General features: G+C 55.3%; 8 protein-coding genes across 8 annotated transcripts; all 8 read right to left on the reverse strand.

Moving 5' to 3' along the window:
• Positions 1-306: 306 nt before the first annotated feature.
• Positions 307-3003, reverse strand: LPMP_343620 (hypothetical protein; the record flags this gene model as incomplete). The annotated part of the gene is made up of 1 exon (XM_010704483.1): positions 307-3003. One exon carries the CDS (start codon positions 3001-3003, stop codon positions 307-309), a length of 2697 nt encoding a protein of 898 aa, XP_010702785.1.
• Positions 3004-4017: 1014 nt separating this feature from the next.
• On the reverse strand, positions 4018-4455 carry LPMP_343630 (60S ribosomal protein L27A/L29, putative; the record flags this gene model as incomplete). The annotated part of the gene is made up of 1 exon (XM_010704484.1): positions 4018-4455. One exon carries the CDS (start codon positions 4453-4455, stop codon positions 4018-4020), a length of 438 nt encoding a protein of 145 aa, XP_010702786.1.
• Positions 4456-5285: 830 nt separating this feature from the next.
• Positions 5286-7208, reverse strand: LPMP_343640 (hypothetical protein; the record flags this gene model as incomplete). The annotated part of the gene is made up of 1 exon (XM_010704485.1): positions 5286-7208. The coding sequence occupies one exon, from the start codon at positions 7206-7208 to the stop codon at positions 5286-5288; it is 1923 nt and encodes a 640-aa protein (XP_010702787.1).
• Positions 7209-8786: 1578 nt separating this feature from the next.
• LPMP_343650 (60S ribosomal protein L27A/L29, putative) lies at positions 8787-9224 on the reverse strand (the record flags this gene model as incomplete). The annotated part of the gene is made up of 1 exon (XM_010704486.1): positions 8787-9224. One exon carries the CDS (start codon positions 9222-9224, stop codon positions 8787-8789), a length of 438 nt encoding a protein of 145 aa, XP_010702788.1.
• Positions 9225-9744: 520 nt separating this feature from the next.
• Positions 9745-10164, reverse strand: LPMP_343660 (60S ribosomal protein L23, putative; the record flags this gene model as incomplete). Its single annotated transcript, XM_010704487.1, has 1 exon — positions 9745-10164. The coding sequence occupies one exon, from the start codon at positions 10162-10164 to the stop codon at positions 9745-9747; it is 420 nt and encodes a 139-aa protein (XP_010702789.1).
• A 985-nt stretch (positions 10165-11149) lies between these two features.
• LPMP_343670 (60S ribosomal protein L23, putative) lies at positions 11150-11569 on the reverse strand (the record flags this gene model as incomplete). The annotated part of the gene is made up of 1 exon (XM_010704488.1): positions 11150-11569. One exon carries the CDS (start codon positions 11567-11569, stop codon positions 11150-11152), a length of 420 nt encoding a protein of 139 aa, XP_010702790.1.
• A 662-nt stretch (positions 11570-12231) lies between these two features.
• LPMP_343680 (hypothetical protein) lies at positions 12232-12675 on the reverse strand (the record flags this gene model as incomplete). The annotated part of the gene is made up of 1 exon (XM_010704489.1): positions 12232-12675. One exon carries the CDS (start codon positions 12673-12675, stop codon positions 12232-12234), a length of 444 nt encoding a protein of 147 aa, XP_010702791.1.
• A 660-nt stretch (positions 12676-13335) lies between these two features.
• On the reverse strand, positions 13336-14463 carry LPMP_343690 (hypothetical protein; the record flags this gene model as incomplete). Its single annotated transcript, XM_010704490.1, has 1 exon — positions 13336-14463. The coding sequence occupies one exon, from the start codon at positions 14461-14463 to the stop codon at positions 13336-13338; it is 1128 nt and encodes a 375-aa protein (XP_010702792.1).
• Positions 14464-15540: the final 1077 nt, after the last annotated feature.

Genomic DNA, 15540 nt, shown 5'->3' on the forward strand with positions numbered 1-15540 from the left:
AAAGAGAAGTCGTTAAAGGATGAGAAACAGGTAGAACAGACGCAGTGCTGAAAGGAGGGAGGCGGCTATTGCTCTGAGGGGTGGAGAAAGACGTGGTGTCCGCCCACTGAGTAACCATGACCACCATGTGCATGCTTGTGCAGGTACACTTGAACTCATTTGCATCCTTTTTTGCGAGTAAAAACAGCGCCCAGACCTCTTTTCTCCAACTCTAGAAAAGGCTCAGCGGTGGCGATGTCTCATGGGAGAAAGGAGGGAAAAACGAGCTGCCACGCAGGCACGTGTGCATGTGGAATTGAGTGCAGCTTACTTGGGTGGAAGGGCGTACTGTCTCGCATCGTTGAGTACAATCAATCCCCGACCCACGAACGACCGCAGCAGCTCCACCACATTGTCGATTGACCCTTCAAACTTGCCCAACAACTTGAGACTACTGTGGATCGCTGTGATCGACTGAGCTCCACGCGTCTTGAGCAGCGACGTCACCATCCGCTCCATCAGCTTCACGCGCTCGGGGGACAGCCCTGTCGACTTCCCGGCTTCCTCGTCAGTTCCTCTGTCCTCTATGAAGACAAAGTCGGCAGAAGTGGCCACGCTGAGCTGCATGGAGACCAGGTCCGTCGCTGGCAGAAACACCAGCACCGCTGGGGAAAGTCGCTGCGCATGCGCGCGGAGCTCCTCCAGCTGTACCTCCATTACGTTCGCCACATCCTTTAGAGACACAGGGGTGCAGACTCCACCACGGTCTGTCATATCTTTCACGTGCAAGACGATCGAAGCATCAAACAGAGAGAGCACCTGCGGTACCGCCGTAAGTGCGTTCCCCTTGGAAGGGTCCTTCTGCGTTAGTTCCAACTCCACTCGGCCGAGTGAGATTAACCAGGTTAGTCGCTGGTTGTCCTTGAGCCGCTTGTACGCTTCTGCAAGGGCATCCATCTGTGCCTGCAGCGACGGATGGGGAGAATACTTGAGTGGCGCAGCAGCAGGACCTGAATCACCGCCGTTTGTGGAGCTGCAACGAGCAAGTGGTGGCCAGGTTGTCATCGAAAGAACCGAGACGCTTGCAGCGGAAGGTGCAGTAGTGGCGAAGGCGGTAGTACCTCTCAATCGTCGCGAGCAACCCGCGCGGCTACCAGCCAGCTGCTCGCGCAGCTGCTGTGAGATACGCCGAGACATCTGCATGTCCCGCACCATCACTGCGCACCGATCAAGCGCTGTCTCGCCAAACACGTGCCGCAGCCGCTCGAGGACCTCCTCCTCTGGTGTTGTGTCAAACTCGTGCATGGGCTTCTGCAGGAGCTGCTCCGCCAGCATCTGCCGGTACTCGTCAACTAATGCACGACGGGGAATAGACGTGAGCAGCACGCGTACCACGTCCGGCCTGTCTCGAGAAGCGCGATGCAGCTCCCTTTCCTTGCTGCTTGCACTGTAGTCACACAAGTCCAAGCCGCCAGCAAGACGCTCAGGGGGAGCCTGGGTTGGCGGTGGTGGGAGCGCATTCATAGCGCCACCGGGCTGCATCACTGCCTGCACCACCGCTGGCACGCAGTCCTTGCGCCGTCGTAGGTGCTCCAGGGTGTCAGAAGTGACAAAGACGACACTACTCTGCTCATTTCGCGGAAATAATATACAGAAAGCGTGAATCGTGTTGATGAGAATGGCCAGAATGTCCTCGGTGCGTGTGCCGGCGCGGTGGAGGCGTGAAGAGAGCAAATGGCGCACAGTCTGCACCAGCTCGGTCTTCAAGCCGCTCTCCGGAGTTGACTGCAGGCAGTAGTGCATGTCCTCGAGAGCCGGAACGGACTCGGGGTAGTCAGAGAGAATTTCCCAAAAGTCGTCAAGGCGCCTGCGAGCGTAGGTGTGAAGCAGCAGTAGTCGCAAGTCAGCGCGCCATGCCTCCCGCTCCGCTCGCACCGCCTCACTCGTCTGGGAGGAAACGCACATGCTGCCCGCCTCCTCACATCCCGTCACCGTATGGCGGTCTCTCGACATCCCCCCCACGTCCCCGCCGTGGTGAATCATAGAGGTCCCGGTGAAGCCGCCGCTGCTGTGACAGCAAGCATCTGATCCGCCGTCGCTGTCAGACAATACCATCCGCACAAAAGGCACGACGGAGTGCTCCAGCCATGACAGCTGTTTGTGCAAAATGCGAGTGGAGAAGTCGTCGGAGAGGTCACGAAGTCGGTCGCGAATACTGTCCTCCAAGACGGATCTCCATAACTGCTTCACCTCTGCCGACTGGTTCAGGCCTAGCCGGTGCAGACACGCCATCAACGAATCTGGCGCCGGCAAAGTGGAGCCAGGTGCCGGGCTGCCCTCTCTAGCGTCACCTGCCACCTTCAAAGCCCCATCACGCTCTAAGTCATCCACGTTATCGTCTCCATCATTACCTGTCGCCCTCCGCTGCGTAGCCAGGACGAGCTGACCGTGCCGCCGGAGGAAGGAAAATAGTGCCCGCCTCCCTGGCGGTTCTTCGCCGGTCACCAAGTCTGTCTGAAGCAGCGCGCATCGAAGACGGACGGCAAGGAGAGCAGCAACCCCGGGTGCACGCAGTGCAGAACACCAGCGCAGCAGATGTGAATACACTTGACGGTACACCTCGTCCAGTCGCTCAAGTGCCGGAAGCGCCACCTCAGCGGAGAGTGGGCCACTGCTGCACAAGACAGCTGAGTGATACACACCGATCTCGACTGACAAGGCGGCACTCACGCGATCGAGTAGGGCGTCAGCGACCATAACGTTGAGCGGCGCACTGGTGGCGAGTGCTACGAGAGCTGCCGACCACGTCCTCGGTGACGGCAACGGACATGGTGCTCCACGACCGGACTCCACAAAAAGAGCAAGACCGTGCGTATCGAGCGCGTCTAGCATCTCTGCAAGGATGAACATGGCGTCTTCCTCATTAATGCTGTGCAGTGATTGCTCCGTCCTTGACGGGGCTGAAGACGCCAAGACTGCCGATGCAGCCTGCGCTAGTGACACAGGCACGCTGGCACAGTTCATTGCGGTGCCTCCGATATGGCCAAGAGACTGCTGTACCAGAGTGAGAGCACTCACTGCACCGGATGGTCACAGAAAATCGCTTCAGCAACGAAGAGTGTTGACAACCACAAGGCTGTGTACGCACAGAGACCTGTAAGTGGGTGTGTGGGTGTGTGTGTGGGGGGGGGGTGTATATCGATGTGAGTGATAAATGTTTGCGGTGTTTGCGGCTTCCCTTCCCCTCCTCCTCTCTCTCTTCATCAGCAAATGCCTTTTAAATCACAGGAAAGTCAGCAGAAGGAAAAACAGAGAGAGAGGAAGCAAAGAAGACGGAAGACACGGCTGCTCTTGCCTCTCGTGGAGAGGCATAAATGCACCACAATGCGGGTCTCGCTCAGTGAGTGAGGCGCGTACTTCACACGCCACACCACACAGATGCACCAGCAGCGGCAGCACTGAGTATGTGAACACGCCGAAACGACGAGAAGCGAATAAACCTCTAACACAGTGGATCCAACCAACTAACCAACCAACACCCCCCAAAAAAAGGAAATAAAATACAGAAAACTAGCAAAAGAACAGCAGCGCAGGTACACAAAAGGAGTACCAAACCCACCAGGAGACAGTCAGTCAGACCAGCGTAAGCGAGAGATGGAAGTGGACTGGGGCACAACACAGAAAGAAACGACTGCAATTATAGAGCACACAATCCGCATCTCTTCATCTGCTCTTTCAGCGTCACTTGTAGCTCATCCAAGAGGCACCAATGAGTCCGAGAAGGGCGCATTGGGCGGCCTTCTCGGATTCATTCACTGCGCCTCATAAATTGAGGACTCTCGACATGACGCGCAGAGGCCTCCACTTTCGATATATCCCAGCGTTACGTCACAACACTCGCAAGCGTCGCTTTTTTTGCTTGAGTTCTTTTGGAAAATTAAAAAGCACGAAGAAAACTAAATAGCAAAACATGCCTGATTGCCTCCTCAGCAACTATGTGAGTGAAGAGAGCACAAGATAGGCGCAATATGCCACTGCTTACGCCTGGAGCACCACAGCGCCACCAGCCTTGCGGATCTTCTTGTCGGCCAGCTTGCTCACGTAGCGCGCCTTCACAATGCACGGCACCTGGATGTGGCCGTTGCCCAGCAGCTTCGCGTACCCACTGGACTGCAGGTCCACCACAGGCAGAACCCCGCCCTTCTTCGCCTTCGCCGCCTCCTCCGCAGCAATCAGGCGCGTCAGGTTGTTCAGGTTGATCGTCGGCTTCCACGTCACGTTCTTCTTGCGGTGGTAGTGGTCCATGCCCAGCTTACCAAAGTACCCGGGGTGGTACTTGTCGAAGTTGATGCGGTGGTGGTGCATACCGCCAGCGTTACCGCGACCGGACTCGTGCTTGCGGTGCTTGCCTACGCGACCGTAGCCACAGAACGTCGAGCCGCGCTGGTGGCGGCACTTCTTGAAGCGGGTCGGCATCTCGTAATCAAACTGCGTGCGATGATCGAGACGTGGTGGGGTGCACCGTAGCGTAATGGATTGTGTGTATGTGAATGGATGTAAGTGTGCAGGGGGGAGGAAGAGGGGGGCGAGGACGATGGGGAAGCGGCAGTGGAGGTAGGAATGCCCATGCGGTGGCGCAAAAGTGGGTTGAGTCGACGGAGAACACGAGAAATATCACACGAACTTTATTCGACAGGGGGGAGCACGCAGGTTTAGCTCAAATGCACGATCCTCCCAGCTCGATCGCGCAGCAGTTGATGTCATGGCAGGGCGAGCATAGAAATACCAGGCACTCGCACACCATCACACACACAGGAAGGCGGTAGAGACTATTTACGCGCCACGCTTCACAATAAGCTTCACGTTCTGAGAATATGCAGCGTACCTTCCCCAGCCAACACATACGTATGCGCGTGTACGCCTCATATATGAGCACGTCACAGTCGAGAAAACCTCTCCGATAGAAAGAAAACCGTCGTAAGAGTAAGCAAAGGAAAAAATGGGAAAGGGAGGGGGGAATAGAAAGGCGAACGCACGACGGAACAGCAAGAGGAGGGGGTGGGGAAGAGGCCCATTAGCATAATGCACGGAGAAGACAGAGAAGGACTTGAGTACTCTTGACACTACAGTAGATGTACCAACAACCCCAATAGTGTAAAGAGATATTTTAAGCATGTATACAGCGAGGTCGGTGTGTCCGCCCACCCACCCCCTTGACACTAACGAGTGCAACTACACGTATCTTATAAGCGGCACCAAGAACAGGGGGAAAAGGCTCGGCGGAAAGGCGTGAGTGGAACGCACAATCATGAGAGATGTCGAAGAGAGGAGGGATACTTGTTATCAAGCCCACATGTGGCGCCCCTGTTCACTTCATCCTGCCCCTCAACGTCGTTAGCGCTTTGAGCATGGCCTACCTCCTGCGTGAATCGCACCAGCTCACGCTGTTGTTGACGCACAATTCGTGAGAAGGGGCACCACACGCAGCACCCACTCACAAGAGAGAACAACAGCGAGACCACAACCAGTAGTATGGCCACCACCCCCCTCCTGACGCCGTTGTAGTTGCACTGAAAGCTAGGGATTGAGCCAGACGTCTTGATGCCATTGCACGCGAGCGGGGTACGATAGTCATTCCTTCGAACGTACGGCACATAAGACATGATGTCGTAGATGTGAGTGAAATCAGCATCCTTGGTGTGGCCGTCGCAACTTATATCCACTTCATCAGGCAGCATCACCTTGCACGCCAACGAACGATCAGGTGCAGGGAAGGCGTAGCCTTGCGGGAAGAAGGGGTGGTGCACAAACAGCGGTGGGGCGCCGCCGCGGCCGCTGACCGTCATGCGCACCAGCCTAGCGTGCTTCGACACGCCACTATCCACACTCTCGTTTGTCCAGAACGACGTCGTGTCCACCAAATCAGAAGTCGCCCAGTACCACATGACACGAACGCCGTTCACCTCTGCCGCCCACACCCCACACGGGATGTTGCGCACCGTCTGGTTGCCGACAAACGTTGGCGGCACGCTTGGCGAGTAGAGCAGCAAGGCGCTGACGCTCCTGGCACTCTTGTCGTAGCCGATAAGGATGCGTTTGCAGGTGTTCTGGTCAGGAAAGAAATACTCGCGCAGAGCCTTGTCGGCCGTCTCCTCGCCATCTGGCACTGCAAACTTAGTGTAGTAGTACGACATCTGATCCCATGAGTTGGTGAACCACTCGTACTCGTACACGCGACCGGCGACACCACTCATGGGATACTGCAAGCTGGCGCGGGAGATACCTGCGTAGAGGCTGAAGGTCGCACGAAGATGGTAGAAGGACTTCTTCGACGGCGAGATAACAAGAAAGTTTGCACTGAAATCGGCAGGAAAGTCAGGCATATTGCTGTTCCTGGTAGACGCCAATGTTGACGGCGATGATGAGGGGGAGCGAGCATTGACCACAGGGGCTTCGATTGTCGACCGAGCAAAATTCATCGGTAAGTCGGTGACTGAGTCAGCAGGGGATGGGGATACACTTTCGCAGTGGGAAGGCGGCATCACCGCGTCAGAGACGTTAGAGCCAAAGAAAGAGAAGGTGAAGAGGCAGTTGTTGATCGTGCTGGCGGTGACTGCAGTCACCTCTATCGACACGGCAGTCCGACTCACCTGCATCAAATTCGCCGACCACCCTTGCGTACTCGTCAGGACAGCGGCGCTGTACGTGGCGGATGTACCAAGACCACCGTACTTGGCCGGAATGATGAGGGAAAAGTGATTCGAGTAGTTTTTGACCTCAATACCACGGATGGTGCTCGTGGTGAATGTCGTTGGGAGCGGGGCCTGCAACATACCAACGAGGCTCTGAGCCAAGAGCACATCGTCTGAGGAACTGTACGACCCCTTCGTGTGCATGCAGCCGTCCATGTCAGAGACGGTATACTTATCCGTGGCGTTGATGTAGTAGGTATGGATGTCATCGCTATCCATGGTCCTCTCCATGGAGAATGGGAAGACAACGGGTTCTTCCGTCCTGTTCGCGCTCGCACTGACAGATAAGCGAAACGCGCTGATAACAGATTTGTTGTAGTTCATTGGCGCACTCGGCGCGGCGCTGCGACACACCAGCTCCACGTCGAACAATCCCCGACCGTATAGCGGCAGTAGGTTCGCTGCGCTCACTGCGACAGACATGCTGAGCAGGGCAAGCAGCGTCGCCATCAGCGAAGCAAAAGAAGTGCGCATCATTTTTCACAAAACAGTGCTACCTGAGAGATCACGAAGAGCTCTAAAAAAAGAGAGAAACGGGCGAAAACACAGAAGAAATGGAATACAGGGTCGTAACGCTGTACCTAGTTAAGGCCCAATGGCACCTTCCACACACGCAAAACGTAACCGTGGCTTTCGATGGAGCCCCCACCTCCTTGTGTGTTGATTCAACCGAAACTCGGTGCTAGCTAGAGTAGTGGCCGCTCGAGCCACAGAGTCGGTCCAGAGAGCGCTAAAAAGAAAAGAAGGCAATGCGATAATGTCGCTCGTCGATAGGTAAGGGGAGGGGGGGCTTAGCAAAACACGCAATCGACGATGCAATGGCACAGAAAGCACGCGTTGTGGATATGGCGGAGCAGGAGAAAGGAAGGAAAAGATGGCAGAACACGGCCACTCAACACACAAAACACTTTCAAAAATGGGGCGATGTTGAGGGAGAAGGGGGAAGGGGAGGTGACACTAGTGGGAAAAGCACAGAAGCGAGTAAAGATGGTGAAGACAACACACAATGATGACTGGGTAAATATTTTTTGAGAGAAGACAAGAAGAGCCAATATGGAAAGCTTGCAAGATGATTAGGCCCACCTGTGGGAGAGTCTGGCGTTACAAGCAGTGCAACCGCTACGTCGCCAGCTACGGTGATCGTGTAAGGAAGTTCGACAAAAAAACAACGCCGACCCAGAACAGAAGAAAAAGACAGGCGATAGAGGAAAGGGGAAGAAGAGGGAAGAAGAGTGAAGAAGTGCGCGCAGCACAGAACACACGATGGCAGAGTCACGCGCAACGTCAGAAGAGGGGGGACGGGCTGGCATCACCCGTCTCTCCCTCGACTTCGATATCAATGCCACTGCCGCTTTGGTAAAAGTGGCAGCACACGGAGAGCAAAAATGGGCAGCCCCCGGGAAGGCAATGCACCGCGACGTAGAGCCTCTTCAATGACACAGGCGAAGCTGGTTAACCCCGCGGAAAAAGAAGTGCGATGGTCGTGGGCGCCGCCTCAAAGCGAGTGCGCCACACACGCAAGACCAGCCCCAAACCAACCTCGCACAGCCCTTTCGACACCGCAACCATCAATGCAAAATGAGTCTGCCTCCCACAGTTGGTCCCATTATCACACATGCATGGGCCGCCCATCTTGTAGATGCATACGTACTTTTTTTTTTCGGCTTTCTGTTGAAAGAAACACCGCCTCTCATTGACCTCCTCACACGCCGGCTTTCACACGGGCCCATCTTTTTCCCATCCACCCCTCGTCCTGTCCCCCAACCCTCTCCACGCACACCTAACGTGACACAAGACCGTCACGGCGAGAAGACGTGCTCGCGCGACAGGGGTGGGATACGAGTCCCGCTTCTCCGACATCACCTTCACAGCAGATTTTACGGGGCGCGTGTGAATCCCTGCCAGGCATGTCTGCGGTGAAAAAGGGGGACAGAAAACCAAAGAAGAAGAAAAGAGCACACGAAAACGCGGCCCCGGAGAGGAGGGGGGGGGAGAAGCGGTCATAGAAAAAAAATGAACGGCAAAACAAAAGAGAAACAACGCTCCTCCTCACACTTACGCCTGGAGCACCACAGCGCCACCAGCCTTGCGGATCTTCTTGTCGGCCAGCTTGCTCACGTAGCGCGCCTTCACAATGCACGGCACCTGGATGTGGCCGTTGCCCAGCAGCTTCGCGTACCCACTGGACTGCAGGTCCACCACAGGCAGAACCCCGCCCTTCTTCGCCTTCGCCGCCTCCTCCGCAGCAATCAGGCGCGTCAGGTTGTTCAGGTTGATCGTCGGCTTCCACGTCACGTTCTTCTTGCGGTGGTAGTGGTCCATGCCCAGCTTACCAAAGTACCCGGGGTGGTACTTGTCGAAGTTGATGCGGTGGTGGTGCATACCGCCAGCGTTACCGCGACCGGACTCGTGCTTGCGGTGCTTGCCTACGCGACCGTAGCCGCAGAACGTCGAGCCGCGCTGGTGGCGGCACTTCTTGAAGCGGGTCGGCATCTCCTACGAGTGAAAAAGAGCTGTATGGCAAGAAAGTGATAAGGTGTTACACCAGAAATGTATTAAGAGAGACAGCGCAATCAAAACATGGGTATAGAGAACGGAAGAAATGGAAGGTGATGCGATAGACTGATTTGTAAGCAGAAGACAGAAGCACACGTGCACAGTGAGAAAAAATATAGCGTTGCGCATACGCACCGAGCCAGACAAAGCCGGCATGACTGTAGAATGCCTAAGGGCCTAGTAGGGAAAGACTGAGGAATGACGGCGAGTTTGGGCTACACAGATACTCTTTAGCGTGGCTCGTCGAAAGAACCTGTGTGAATAAGCTGCGCCTCACTCCACTCGCGTTAAGTTCGAGACTGGCCTTTCCACGGGCCTTTTCTTTCTGTGAACGACTTGTGGAGTTGTTCTCTTTTCAGACTTGGTAGGAAAAAAAAAAAGAATTTTGGTGTTGCGGGGCGTCGCGTGATTTCGCTGGAGCGCCATACCACACACGCAGCCGACGACGGAACGCTGATTAGACGATCGCGGGGGCGTGCGTAGAGATCTTGGGCCACAGGTCCGCAGACTCCTTCGCCACAGGGCCGGCAATGCCAGAACCCTTCATCTCACCCTTGGGGTTCACGATCACGCCAGCGTTGTCCTCGAAGTAGATCACAGTACCGTCCTTGCGGCGCCAACTCTTGCGCTGGCGGATGATTACGGCATTCAGCACCTTCTTGCGCAGCTCCGGCTTGCCCTTCTTCACAGAGCACATCACCATATCGCCCAGCGCAGCAGACGGCAGACGGTTAAGACGACCGTGGTAGCCCTTCACGGAGATGATGTACAGGTTTTTGGCACCAGTGTTGTCCGCGCAGTTCACCACCGCGCCGACGGGCAGCGCGACGGACACGCGGAAGCGGCAGCCCTTGACGTTGGCCTGATCCTTACCCATGATTGCAACACTGCATGGAATGCGCGCGTATGTAGGAAGGAATAGCAAAGCGGACCCAGACGAAGAGGTGTGAATGAGCGAATGCAGGAGTAGCAAGCGAAAGGGGAAGGGAAGGGGGTTGTTATGGTGAAGCGGCCAATGATGGGCGGATAGGTAGGCGGATAGGTAAGCGGAAGGGAGGGAGAAGAAAGGTGGTTACACACGAGACGTGCGGGGCATCAGAAGCAGCACTCCTGGAACACCGCAAGAAGCGCGGAAGTGGATGGGTGCACCGCAATTGTTTTTCCTGGGGTGCAGGAGAGCTAACCATGGCGGTTACCATGATGAGAAGCGCTACACAGGCCACCTTCTCCCTCCTCTCTTATCGCAAGAGAACGGTGTCTGTCCGATTCCCATTACTCTCATCATTGGGGGGGGGGGGGGGGCGGGATGCCACACTCCTCCAGTGACAAGTAATTGCGAAGAAGGAAGGGGAAGCCATTGCAGAAGAGGACGACAGCTTGATGCCGCGCGCTCAAGACGGTGCACCACAGCACGAGACCTGGGCACAAGAGGCTGAGAGACACACAAAAAGAAATGAATCCCAACTTCCACGGGGGCCTACCGCGTTGCTCTATACCCTTTTCTTCTTTCTTTTTTTTTAGACGTGGAGAAACAAAAATGAAACGTGAAACGAGCAACCATAAAAAAAACCCAAGACGAGGAAAGTCAAGGAGAGCCCACATCATCGCCGATGTCTGCCTTTGGCCTCAAACGCTTGCCTCGGCACCTTTGCGTATCTCGTCGCCACAACCCCCTACTCATGTCCCTACAGTACACACACACACAAAGAGTGAGAGAGAGAGAGAGACATCATCATATCAAACAAGTATGGCGCGTGAGACAGGGACAGAGATGGGGACGAGGAGAGAGACGCCGGGTCAGCCGTTTGACGATCTAACCGAGGAAATGCAAGAGGACCGTGGTCGTAGCGGTAACCAGTTCTTTAGACGATCGCGGGGGCGTGCGTAGAGATCTTGGGCCACAGGTCCGCAGACTCCTTCGCCACAGGGCCGGCAATGCCAGAACCCTTCATCTCACCCTTGGGGTTCACGATCACGCCAGCGTTGTCCTCGAAGTAGATCACAGTACCGTCCTTGCGGCGCCAACTCTTGCGCTGGCGGATGATTACGGCATTCAGCACCTTCTTGCGCAGCTCCGGCTTGCCCTTCTTCACAGAGCACATCACCATATCGCCCAGCGCAGCAGACGGCAGACGGTTAAGACGACCGTGGTAGCCCTTCACGGAGATGATGTACAGGTTTTTGGCACCAGTGTTGTCCGCGCAGTTCACCACCGCGCCGACGGGCAGCGCGACGGACACGCGGAAGCGGCAGCCCTTGACGTTGGCCTGATCCTTACCCATGATTGACTATCTAGCCTCGTGTGTTTACTTGTGCACGCGCGAATAGCGCGGAACATCGCAGGATGAATGTGACAGATGGAGAGGACAAAATGAAAGAAAAAAGAGAGGGTGTACATGGAGAAAAGCGACACAATGTGGAGAAACGTGGTCGAGCCGAAGCAACGCATTCGTAGACGACACTGTGAACCGTGTGACCTCATCTTTGTAGTCAACTCATGACTGCATCGCACCAAAGGAGGCGTGTCCGACGATGGGCCCCCGCTGACTCAAAATCGTTGGGGGGAAGAGCTTCAATGGGTGGTTCAGTCGAGCCTCGTCTCGCTACATCTGCACACAGGAAGAGGCGCGCTCAAATACGGTGCGTCTGCAATGGCGACGGCACACACGTCAAGCGCAGGGCAAAATAATTAAAAAAAAGAGGGATGTTTGGCCTCACAGCAAAGAGGGCGCACACAGATTGCACGCTCTCGTCACTCCCCAAGCGCACACCAGGAGAAGAGCACCTTTCGACTGTAAAGGGATTCCGCTACCACTCTCATCAAATGCGAAAAAGAACAGCGCGCATCCCTCGACCGCGGGTTTCTTCGATACCATAACAAACAGAGCACCGTCACCATAGCGGAGCGATGCACGACTGAAATCACCGGACCGCTGCCACAGACTCACGACTGACGCCTCGACTGACGATCAATGTTGATGGCGGCAAATTCACGTATTTCTCGCTCAGATGGCATATCCATGCCGGTGAAGCGCCACTTGCGGTCATTTGCCTTCCACTCAATTGAGCGCCGCTCATCCTCGAAGGCTGGGTTCAATGCCTTCACCGTGTCGTGGCGGAAGACACCATGGTCAGCGAGCCACAGGTGCATCGACGTAAAGACGTGTTCCTGTGGGTTGTCACGCGTTTCCAGGAGCGTTCCAAGCACAATGACGGGCACCAGAATAACGGGGAAGTAGCGCAGCCAGCGGTACGTGGCGTAGCTCGTCATGCCAACACGAGAGCGACGCTCCTCGAAGGGCATGGGAAATACGCGGTTGATAGTCTCCAGCACCCGCGAGTGCCGCGTCATCTCCGCCTTCGCGCGCTTCACCCATAATTGGGACATCTGCAGGTTCTATCTGGTCACGTGAAGGCACAACGCAGCAGTTTAGCAAAAGCGCACGGCGAAAGGCCGAGGCCAGAGAAAGCGGTTGCCTTCGCTATACCCGACCAAGCAACCTCGAAGATGCCAGTAGAGGGAGAGGGAAGAAAGACAGGAGATGTGTGCAGAGGAAAAACACAGGAAAGCCGTTCAAAAAGGAAGGCAGCAAAGGCGCACGGCACTGGCGTGACATCGAATTGCGTAGCGGTGACGGAGACGGAAACAGAGCATACGTATGCCTCTCCTCGATACATCGCACATGCACACACACACACACACACACATACATACAAAACAGGCGGACGGAAAGGTGGGCAGCTACACCACCAGCCAGCACTTGCAGCTCAGTTTTGCTTTGAGTGGACATTCGAAAGAAGAGCAGAGAGAGAGGGGCATGGCAAGAGCAGCAACAGCAGTCGTCACCGTAGCAATAGTGCAATGCCGCCTCCCTCTCTTTCTTACCCTCATGGAGAGCGACCGTTTGAGATGCATGAGAGGGGGTCCACACCGCAGAGTCAACGAGGAATAATACACCAAACAAACACAAATGAACGGGGAAGCAGACGCGCCAAGGAGAGCAAGAGAAGAGAGGCAGAAGCAGAAAAAAAGGGAGGAAGAAGGCGATCAGGGCTCACGGTAGGTAAATGGCGTGTGAGGAGGGGAGTGGAGTGGAGTGGAGAGCGCATGTGCACCTTCGAGATGCAATAACGAGCCCAGACCAGGACGCGAGCTCTCTTGCCGATGGCAAAGCTCAAGGTGCTTGTTAGCGAGCTTTAGGGCGGCAATGTCCTTGATACAATGCATGTTGCGCGCGACCACCTCCGCCACCCGTTGCGTCAAAAGACAATTCTCGCTACGCAGCACGGCTACAAGTCGCTTTAGCCGGGTCGCACTCCTGCGGGTGTCATCTGCAAAAGCGTGAGGCAGACCGGCTTGGCTGCCACTAGTGTGATCCTCTCTGTAACACACTGCCACTCCTGCTGAACTGTTCCGTTCAGGAATAGAGCACTTCATATCGGTGACAGCGCCCTTCGTAATAGCAGCTTGAAGTAAACTCACCGTTTCCTCAAGCGCTGATGACCGCGCACGTTCAAATTCCAGAGCGCCGTGCAGCTGCTTCATCTGTGCTTCAATAGAAATCGCCGTCGACGGGGCAATTGAGGCGGCTGGTGTGATCCCGTCGAGGTGTCTTCTCGGCAGTCGTGTCGTTACGGATTCGAAGCCCAATGTAGCGCCATCCTCTGTGCTCGCCTCCGCGGCGTGCAGAGACTCATTGTAAAGCTGGTCGCAGAGCTGCTTGTAAAACTCTGCTGCTTTGCACGCCTCCTCAGACTGACACAGTGACAGTTCTTTCTCGCGTTCCAGCCTCTGCACGCAGCGCTGAAGCTCTCGCACTTCTTCTTTCAACACACACTTGGCCGCATCTCCCTCTGCGGCAGAAGCCAGCTCAGGACGCTCAGTGAACTTGATGAGGCTGCGCAGCGCAAGCGCTTCCTGCTGAAACACGGCCACTCGCTGATGCGCGCTCGCGAGCTCCTGTTCCAGCCGCTCGCACGTGTCCTGAAGATCATTGACACGGTGGTAGAGAAACGGGAGTTGCCGCAGCTGCCTCTCTTGATCTCGTCGCAGCCGCTCGCGACTCTTGAGACCGGCCACCTGTCGCTCAATTGTCATCGTTGTTTCGGCTACCACGTCTGCGTTACTAGACTTGAATGACGAGGCAGTTCGCCGGTACAATGGAGACTGCAGCATAGCGCACTGTGAGGCTATGCATGTCGGCACGTACGCCCTCGCCTTTCACTCAACCAGACCGATGTCTGAGCACTTTGGAATTTTAACGTCTCGTAAAGATGGGCTGCACGGACAGAAGGGCGCAGCTTAGAGAGAAGGAGAGATGAAGCGATCGAATGAATCAGCGTCACAGAATGGGGAAGAGGACGGCGAGCAAAGGAAACGAAGTGCCGCAGCTGTCTCAGTGGATGCCGCTGTTCCTCTCTCCCCACGTCGATATATGCAGGCAGGAAAGGGCAGAAGAGAGCAAGAGAGTGACGAGAGGAAAAATGAACAGTACAGTCAGGGGGACAAGCGAGGCTACCCAAACAAAACACTCACCTCACTCAATCCACGCATGCCTGTACGCGCAAGTACACTCCTGTTGATTTAAAGACCAGCTGCAGTAAAGAGCGAGGGGCTTGAGATGACGCACCATGATCGAACGCGGACGTTGTGGAATGTGATAGCCCCTCCCCTTTCTTCAGTACTAAGCGGCGCCGCCAGAGGCACTCGCTTACCCCGCCTCATGGCTGCAGAGTAAGCTATGACAGCTCATCTATTTCTTGCCTTTGGAATCTTTTCTTTGAAGTTTATGCGTAGAAAAATCTGTAAAGATATACCACGGTCCTTTTTGCCAACGCACCTTCGCCACCATGCCAGACAACAGCCCCTCTCCCAGCCACTCAACGGGTCATTCACGCACGAAATGTGGAGAGGTGGAGAGAACAGAGGTGATAAAAAAAGTGGAGTTAAAGAGAGCCGAAATAGAGGCAGACGCAGGGGGATCACAACACAAAGGAAAAAAGCAGATCGCGGGAGGCAGAACAACAACAGTCGCACCACAGCCGGCTTGGACAAGCATCAATGACAGGTGCTGTTGTCATCGATCCTATCTTGTGGGTGTTAGTTTCATGCTGAAACTCCAAAGTGCGTGATGGTCATCATCTTCCTGTCTCCTTACCTCCCCCCCCCCCTCTTTCTCCTTCCGTGATACACATTCTCCTGTCCTCATTAACATAGGAGATGGTGCAAAGAGGACTTTGTAGCGGAACGCAT

Source organism: Leishmania panamensis, assembly GCF_000755165.1.
Source record: "Leishmania panamensis strain MHOM/PA/94/PSC-1 chromosome 34 sequence".
Lineage (NCBI taxonomy): Eukaryota > Euglenozoa > Kinetoplastea > Trypanosomatida > Trypanosomatidae > Leishmania > Leishmania panamensis.